The 9,846-nt window shown below is 41.6% G+C and overlaps 1 protein-coding gene across 4 annotated transcripts in view; it reads left to right on the forward strand.

Annotated features, from left to right (window-relative positions):
- Nucleotides 1-9,846, forward strand: part of PPP2R2C (protein phosphatase 2 regulatory subunit Bgamma) — a 350,473-nt gene that overhangs the window by 226,614 nt on the left and 114,013 nt on the right. For all 4 annotated transcript variants that reach the window (XM_019553339.1, XM_019553341.1, XM_019553338.1 and 1 more), the window contains one exon: nt 9,048-9,145. In XM_019553339.1, the coding sequence (XP_019408884.1) occupies nt 9,048-9,145 (98 nt within the window). The remainder of the gene's footprint in view (nt 1-9,047; nt 9,146-9,846) is intronic.

Below are 9,846 nucleotides of genomic sequence, written 5' to 3' on the forward strand. Positions count from 1 at the left end.
TCAATTCCCCCCCCCCCCCGACCCAACAGGCAAATGTCTGTTGGGTTGGGGGAGGAAAGGTGGCTCTAACTCATGGCACTTTATATAAAGTGCCATGAATTATAGCAGGGACCTGAATGTCTGTAGGGGCACCCTCCATGTCACTTACCTTTGTGTGTTTGGATGTGTGGGGATTAAACAATAAAATACTTTTGATTGTTGTCTTGTTCCTGCTAATTACATGGGGATAGACTGTCTAGTGAAGTCAGAGACCATCTTTGCACTGGCTTCAACCACGGAATCAGGCTTGCTCAGTTACTCAAAATTTTTTTTGGACAACAGGAATGAAGAACAATGAGGCTTGGCCACATCACCTCTTTTCTGACTGCTTACACCAGTGTTTCTCAACCTTTTCAGACTAGTTAGGCTCAAGGCACCCCTCAAAAAATACTAGCTTTGAGGTTTCACTCGCCTTTTGATAATGGAAAAATAATATAGCAGTTATTCTGTTGCATAGAACTGAAAAAGACCACAACAGGTCAGAATGTGTATAATACTCTGAATTTTTAATTGGAATAGTTGGTTTCATCTTGTGAATTGTCTTGTTCAGTCTTGTGCACAGGGTTTAGACCTACTACTAAAAGTCTAACCCTGATGTTATCATGGCTGAAAACTGCAAAATGCTTTATACTCACTGTGCTAGTGGTAGCCCAGACTACACAGAACATATACAATAAGCCTCCTCCCTGTCTGCATACGGAGGAAGACCATGCCATTAGGAGTCTCCATAGCAGAGTGCAGAGGGAGAATTTTGGCAAACCAAGGCATGTACAGTTGGCCCGTGCATGACACTGATTCCCATGGCTCCCATTCAGTAGAACAAACGCATTTACCGCTTCCCCATTACCACCACTCCATGCTGAGACGAGCTGGATCCAGTCAAGCCACATGGTTTCCAAGCCCTATGTTGGCCTAATGATTTTATCTTCCAAGTCTGTCCAAATGTGATGCTCTGTTTGTTAGGACCCCAATTCAGCAAAACCCTACTACATGAGCTTGCACTGAGATGTAAGTATAAGCTGAAATGTAAGTGCTTTTCTGAACTTAACTGGTTTGTTGAACCAGAGGTTGGGCTATCTGTCCTTCAGCATTTGTATAATTGAGATCTGTTCTTTGCCCTTGGGCAACTCAGTTGACCTGTCAGTCTAATTTTTTCCTCCAGGTCTCTTTCCTTGCTCTTGTTCTGTTGACAAGCTATTTAGTAGGATTCACAGATTCATTGGAACGTGACATGGCCATATCATGAGTGCTTCTGCTATGGCCGCAAACTCTCGACCTCTGGGCCACTTTGCCCAGTGTCCACACCACTGGATCAAAATACTTTTCTCTGGGTAAAATGGGAACAATAGCACTTCATTACTTACCTCAGAGGTACTGGGGTTTTTAATGCTATAATGCCTGTAAATGTTTTGAACATGGCTGTGTAAGCGCTAAATATGAGTATTTTGTTTTATTATTAATAATATATCTGAACTGCTTGGATAATTGCTATCACCTGTGCCTTTGGATCTTAATTGCTCAGTTTTAAAACATTAAGTTCAGAATTAGATGACAGAAAAATCCTGTTAAAACTCAGGTTTAATCCATGGGAAATTGCACATTCATACTGAACTCTTTTATCGATGCTGGCTTTCTAATATTAGATAGTTTGTCAGTACCCCCTGGGTATATTTTAAAAGACAGTTTCCTTGAAGATCTTACAATTCTTTGTCTTTTGGTCTTTAAATTGCAATTGCTCTTATCACAAATTTAACGCTCGTTTCAGGTCATTGATCGTCATTTATTTTGCATGAACAGAGATGATAAGAATAAAACTGGTTTATAGGGAAAGATGCTCTTTAATACATTGAGCACTTTCAGTTTTTGACATTTGTTTGCTTGATATGGTGGGGTTATGTTTAAGGTCTTTCCAGGATCCTGTTTGAGCCCTGTTGCCTAGTGTTTTTTAATACTTGGGAACATCTTTTCTAATCTATTTGCTGTTGGCAGCTAATCTGTGCTCCTCCTTGGTATAAAATTAACAAAGGGACATGCAAATCTCACAACTCAGGCAGGTTTTATTCATGGAATACCAGTCCTTACCCAGTGATGGAGTTATAAATACATGTTGTGATGTTCACAGCAAATATTCCTTTTTTTCACATTTTCTTGTGAGTTTATAATAGGAGAGGATCAACATGTTTTCTAATTGTAATCACGTGTATGGGCTGAGTAATTTAAGGCTAATGCTAAATCTTTGTCTTCCACAAATAAAGCTTGTTCTTTTGCCAACAAACACGGGAATAAATGTCCAGCTGCATTTTTTCACAAAAAAACAAATAAATTGTATAGCATGGGGTATATCTTAATGAGACACACAGAGAGAGAACGAGCAGCTGAGATTATTTCTATTGCTAGCTTCAAGCAAAAACATTTATGGGGCTTGGAAGTTCTATTTTTGTCTTATGATTATTGAGAATAATTACCAAGTCATTGCCTTTGATGTAGATAATGTAACATGGGCAACTGGTGCCTCCTGAGTTTGGGGGGCACTTGCCCCCCCCAGTGGCTAATCAACAACCGGGAGGGATTCCTCCATGTCCAGTCACACATGCCAACCCGGAAGAAGCGTTCCCTCTAAGCTGGCTCCAAGAAGGAACACTGCCCAGAAGTGCCAGTGGCATACCGGGAAGGGTCAGGGACACACCCGGAAGTGCCAGCAGTGCTCCTCCTGGTGCCCCCACTCCTCGGCCAGCACTCCCACCTGCTCCCCCTGCCTACCACCTAAATGGGGAATGCTGGCTGCCAGGGGGGGCACGTGCACCCCCTACACATTGCCACTGTAGTGAAACATGCAACAAGGAAATATAGCATGTGAAACACGTGAAGAAAAGGAAATAAATCTTTTTAAATTAGTCCAGGCAGTATTTCATATTGCAGAGAGGGGCTTTACACAGTCAAATACAGGAAATAGCGTTACCCAGTTTAATAAGATCAAGACTACTATTGTAGTACCTGCTAATTGTCCAGGAAAGGATCTTAGAACACTTTGCAGAATTAATAAATTAAGTATCACAAAGCCTTCTCGAGTCAAGGAAACCACTTTGAAGTAGCAGAAACTGAGGCCAAACTTTAAGAAGTGGCCACTGCTTTTGAGTATCTTCTAGGTTTGAGCCTGAAATTTTGGGGCTTGATCCACCAATGTGATTGGAGATTTTCCATTGACTTTGATGGCATCAGATTAATCCCACTGACTTAATTTTCAGAGGTTCTGGTCTGCATGGTAATACATTGTAGATCAGTGGTCACCTACCAGTTGATCTTGATCAATTGTGGAGCCTCTGATAGCCACCTGGGCCAGATTGGGTGAGTGGGGTCAGGCTTGGCTGGGAGGCGGGGCAGGGAGTGTGGGACTGGGGTGGAGGAGGCGAGGTGGGGGGGCAATAGATCCCCAGGTTTCAACGCAAGCACCTCTAGTGAAAGCCCTCGAGGGTCTTAATGTGGCATCAATAGATGATCCAGGCTTCACTGCAGTAGAGGAGGGTGGTCAGCATGACAGCCTTGTAAGCCAGGACCTTCATCAATTTCCAAAGGTCTCTATTTTTGAAGACACTGAGGAAGATGAGCAGCATCCGGCTATACTATGGTTGAAACCTTGGTAGCAGTCCTTGCTCTGCTGATGCCCAGCAGCTCTTCTCTGAGCTTCCTGATAATCAGGGATCCTGCTTTGCTCTGATTTAAAAATAAATAAATAAATAAATAAAAATTCTCTGATTTAAATGCACCTTCCACACTTTTATCATAGATAAAAGTGATTAAAACAAAATGCTACTATATATGTGTGTGTGGGTATATGTATATATGTGTGTGTATAATATATATTAATAATAGAAAAATGTGGATGGGGGGTTAAATAAGAGAATTTTAGATTTCTTTCTATCAGAAAAAACCAGGACCCCTACTAATCAGGCAGGCCTTTTATGTTTCTTCTGCTGTTCAAGCTTAAGTCAATATAATCAAAGTGCTGGTTTTGATCTGTAAATCCTTAAATGGCCTGGGCCCTGGATACCTAAGGGACTCCTCTTTTGTGTTCCGTTATGATCCCTAACATCAGATGACAGCAACTTCCTCCAAGTCTATCTGTGCACCACATCGGTTCAGGGAAAACACGTGTTCTCAATAGTTGCTCCTCAGTGTTGGAACTCACTTCCACTTGAGGCCCTTCAGAGCCCAGCTGGGCACCTTCAAGAGTGCTCCAAGACCTTTTTTTATTTAGGCAGGCTTTTAGCAAGGGAGATTAAGTTTTGGGGTGGTATTTGGGGAGAGAGCCATTCTAATTAAAGCTCTGCCATGTCTCGTGTATCACCATCCCCACACTTAAAAATGGTGGTGGGGGCACTTGAACTAAAGTTCATTCAAGTGCCACCACCATCGTTTTTAAGCACAGGGATGCTGATGCATGGGATGCAGGAGGCCACTGGAACGCAACAGTTGGCATACTCCAGCAGACTTGATTGATCGCGTCTGCTCTAACGTGCTGGAATTCCAGTGCATCGAAGCTGCCTCTGCGCTTGTGTGTGTGTGTAGGTGTGCCAAACTTCTGTACTGTTACAGATATAGACCGGTTTCCAATCACTCGTACAGGTAAATGCATTTTACTGGCCTAAAAGTGCTGAACATGCATAAGGTAACTAAGCACTAGCTATGAAGGAACAATTTAACTGAATAAAACATTTAAAAAGCTTCAGTGGTGATCTGCAGAGGAATTGGTTTAGGAGCTGCAAAAGCAATCACGATTACACCAGTTACCAGATCTGGAGTAAGGAAGGATTTTTTTTCTGTCGATTCAGCTTGCCGCCTTCTGTAGCATGAGGCATGGTTCTCTTCATAGGAATCTCTGATCAGATATTAACCAAAATACTTCTTTGCCACTGCAGTGGCAGGACATAGACGGTGACCCTTGATCTGTAGTATGCCTTAGGGGACTGTTTTTGTGTTTATGTTGCTGTGGTATACGCGAGGGTTTGGAGTGGATAATTTTTAGAATTCTGGATAGACAGTTTCCCATAAATCAAGGGGACTGGGCTTGATGGCCTGGGGCCCCTTCCAGTTCTCTGTTCCCAAAATGGCACGTGTAAGTAGGAGTAATGGGTTGAAAGGAATGCTTTTGGTTGAATCAGGAGAACTCCCTGATGGAGGGCTTAGGCTGGAGAAAGAATTCCACTGCCTTGGAAAAACTTTTATATTAAACTGCTGAAAGCACTAGCTGCCCAGGACTAGCTGAAACAATCCTGCTTTGGCTGGCTGTGGAGCAGATGACCAGGTAGACCTCTTCTATCTTTAGTTAATGATGCCTTATGAAGACTTAATTAGAAACATGAGTATCTGGAGCATCCAATTTATAGCTATTTTTCCTTGATTGAACACAATCAGCTCTTCAGTTTTAAAATACTGCTTTGTAGGCCAGTTCATTTTTTTACAAGCAAATGAGCAACATTAAATGAATGAATTTATAGACACAATGGGCAGCTTTATATTTAAATGAAAGCTGGGATTTACAATTTGCCCAGTGGCTATTGAAGCCATCGTCAATGTTCATTGCCTAGTGAATTCTCCCTGTCTCTGATAATCCTGATTGTGTTAGTGGGAAGCGTGGCACTGCCGGGAGAGATGTGAAAGGCATGCTTTTGAACAGGGAGGCAGGGGAGGGCTTTTATCTCAGCCATCCCTTGTACACAGCTTACTGTACATGAGCAAATCAACTCTCTTCCAGCATGGAGCATTTACATATTCTGAAACGGGAACCTGGCACTTAGCCACACTGTATGTGGCAGTAAGAGTCTTCCAGAGAAAGAGTTTGTACAAGACATTACTACAGTGGGTGGTGTTTCCAAAGCACTGATGAATGGGAATATTCTAGAAAGAATTATTTGGAAGTGCATGAAAGGCTCTTCTGATCAATGCTATTCCCCCTTTAGAAAGAGTCAAGCTGGCTAATCTTTATTAAAGCAGCATGACTAATGCTTGCCTGCTGGCCAGATATGTTGTATACGATTTTTTTTGGTGACTATCTTCAGTTCTTTATTCATTGGATCAATAAAAGCGATTTTCCAATTCAAGGTGGTGGTGGGGGGGTGTTTTTGTTTTGTTTTTTACCAACATGCTTCATAAAATAAGATGATGGAGAATTTGCTCTGCTCTTTTCCAGAACAACTTAATTTTTAAAATCTATTTCTAATTCATGATTAGTGCTGCAAGTAAGAGAGGTTTCACCTAGACCACCTGAGAGAAAATGGTTTTTACCTAAGAATGCTATAGTCAGAGAGGACTAAATATTTATTTGTTGGTAATAACTTTTTTTAGCTTTTCAAAGCTTTGTTAGGGCAATGGATACCTAATTTACCTACAGTACTGTAGCAACAGTATGTGGTATTGTTTCCTTCCTGATCTAACTTTTAGTTGAATTCAATGAAAACACTTGTGTTGACTTCAGTAGGCATTGGCTTGGGTCCTGTGTATTGTACAGTGCATTAATGTGTAAGCTAGTGCTTGAGGATCTTAGTGGCAGAGGAACAAAATAAGAAAACACATTGTGAGTGATCCAGGAACAAGTGCATTTATTAATATAGGGCATCAGTATTTGGCTCTTATAAAAAAAACACACGCACACACTTATATTTAACTCCTTTGTCTTCCCTCCATGCATATGTTTCCCATGTTTTATTCAGTACATAAAAGCCAAACCCCACAACCCTATGACCACTCAATGCATCTCACTTCCAGTTCAAATCAAGAGGCATTCCGTTTGAGAGGCTTGGAGGATTGGAAAAGGCCCCAAGTGGATAAAAACATTCATATATCATCTTCTAAAGAAACAGGTTGCTGTTTGCTTGCTATTAATAGCGATAAGAATTTTGCAGGGTCAGGGCAAAGAGTTCTTGGGTATTTCCTCCTTTAGAAAAATCATGAAACGTCTAAATATCTGGTCAGAAAATGTCATGTCAAAGAATGAATTTTAGACAAAGTTAAAAGAACATTTTCCACCAGAAATAGATTTGCTTAGTACCTTTTAACTCTCACTCCTTGGGCAGGGTCTCTCTCCCTGTTCTCCATGGAGGGCCAGACTATTCCTGACAGAGAGCTTGGTTTAAAATCTAGTATAACCACATAATGTTGGATAGGCTTTGGGTTGCAACCAAATACCATTGGTCTTAATGTGTAGATTATCATAAAAAATAAAGCACCAGGTGAACACAACACATCAAAATACTCGTGGTTATTTAAATTGGCACCCTCATTTCTAGGGAACAAATCTCGAGTTCTCCGTCTTGGATAAAGAGGAAGTGCTTTGAGTCTCGGTAGGTACTCAGGCATGGCGCCATACTCATTTCAGAAGATACAAAAAAGCATTCAAGAGAAACAGTGGTTCCTGATGCAAAATGTTGTTCCCAGGCAGTATGCTATACTAAAAGTGTTCTTGAAGTGGCAAGAACTGCCACTTGTGCTAGGGGGTGTATTCGATTCCCTTGCAGTTGTGTGCATTTGTGAAGATTAGTGTTGGAGTAAAGATACATTTTTTGCATATATTGTTAAAGAAATGTGATGAGTCCATTTTTCTTCAGATTTCTCCTAGGACTTGTATGGAGCCACATTTTATATAACTGTGAAGAAAAATCACAGCCTTTCTAACCTATAATGTGAAAAGATGTCTCCTCCAGCCAAAAACTCTAAGTAGAAACAATCGCACTTCCTAGTTTTAACGATGTCTGTATTCTTGAATTTCTTTTTAGACATGGTGGGGAAATCGTAGGAAAAGGTCATGTCTCTGTAGTCTGAAATGCATACCTTCCATTTCCAGTATTTGCCTTTTGGATGACAGTTCCTATAGTGAATCCCACAGGTGGTAGAAGGCTTCTGAAATTCATATCTGGTTTCTTTAACAGGAACAGCTGTGGCTCCTGTTGTTCTCTATGTGAACTGATGGATACTGAGCAGGCTTAAAAATCTGGCTGCTTCTTTAGGATCCTAAATGGGAGCAGCTGAGTATCGAACTTGTCTTAAAATCTGGCCCATACTGTTCATCACCAAATGTTGATAATTATAGTAAACCGACATTGGCAGTATATAGCAATACCCTATATTTGTCTATGACTCTACATGTAAGATGTCTTCCTAATTTGCCATCACACTAGGCATTGTAATTTAAATTAGGCATTGTAATTTAAATTATGCTAATAATGGAGGATTAACTGTGGATTATGATTCTAGCATTTATTTTCATAAATGGGTTGGTTCTTCCTGCCTTTTTGCTTGTTTTTTTTCCTCTTCTTTCATTGTGTTGTGCACTGTTTGGTACTCTTGACTGTCTTGTGGGTTTGTGGTTTTGGTCTAACCTCACAACATTGTTCTTGAGGGATTTGTCTCTTTAAAACATCTCACTATATGTTTTTGTAGTCCTGAAATGACGTACTAACAACTCTGGTATGGCACTGTTCTGTGACATGGAAGGAGGGCAGAGTGCACAAGGAGGCACTTCTGCCTTCATGCTCCTGTGCAGGGCCTAGCCATATGCGCATTTTTCTTGCATTCATGATGCACAAGCCTTGAGGCAGTGACGTGTATACAAAAGTGCTTGAAACCTCAATGAGGGCAGGGAGCATACAGTTCCTTAGAACTGGGCCTTTATACTGAGCCTTGCATCTTACCAGAAGATGAAGCAAAGCACTTTGGTATTTGCCCACTGCTTAGAAACATTGTACCAGTCTGAGATCACTTCTTGAAGCATAACCATTCTCCCAAATTTCAGGCAGTGGCTGAAATCACAAAATTGCCTATTATACATATATGTACCTATTACATCCTGTTTTACTGGCAGGCAGACCTTTAAATTAATGCCTTATCACTGCATTCTTCTGTGTATCTTGTGAATCCATAATTTGTGGTATTTTTATGGAACTCTTGCTGGTTCTAATGGTTTTTGCTCTAGAGCATTAGCTTAATGTCTGTCTTTTCTCACTTTTTCTCTCCAGCTGATATTATTTCTACAGTTGAGTTCAACCATACTGGAGAACTGCTGGCTACTGGGGACAAGGGAGGTCGGGTTGTTATATTCCAAAGGGAACCTGAGGTACGTTTACTATTACTTCTCATCATAACTGTTTGCTAAGTCTTTTCTGTTACAATACGGAATTCTGCCAACAAACCTTGTGTTATGTTAGCAAGATTTAACAAAAATGGGTGTCATCTTTGTTGATTTTACTAGGAAGTGCAGGATTTCTTTCTACAGGCCACTCATCCAGGCAAAGCAAATTGTAGAGATTACAGATGTTGACTGTGAGAATACAAGATGAAATCCTGGCCCCACTAAAGCCAGTGGCAAAACTTATAACAATGTCAGTGGGAGAGGGATATTGTTTCCTGGTTGGTGTGCAGAAATACGATGGGGAGAAGGGTCCTCAGAAAGCGCATTGTCCAGAATGATGCTATTCTTAGGGCCAGTAATATGTACTGTATTTACTTGAATAGGCAGAGCCAACCGCACCCTGTCATGCATCAACAGGGGCATCACTAACAGGTCCCGAGAGGTCTTGCTCCCCCTCTATGCAGCGCTGGTCAGCCCACAGCTGTAGTACTGTGTCCAGTTCTGGGCGCCGCACTTCAAGAAGGACGTGGAGAACCCGGAGAGGGTCCAGAGGAGGCCACTCGCATGGTTGAGGGCCTCCGTGGCCAGCCCTCTGAGGAGAGGCTGAGGGACCTGAATCTCTTCAGTCTCCACAAGAGGAGACTGAGGGGGGATCTTGTGGCTGCCTACAACCTTGTCAGGGGCCA

Source organism: Crocodylus porosus, unplaced genomic scaffold (genome assembly GCF_001723895.1).
Source record: "Crocodylus porosus isolate Cpor-Errol unplaced genomic scaffold, CroPor_comp1, whole genome shotgun sequence".
Taxonomy (NCBI): Eukaryota; Metazoa; Chordata; order Crocodylia; family Crocodylidae; genus Crocodylus; species Crocodylus porosus.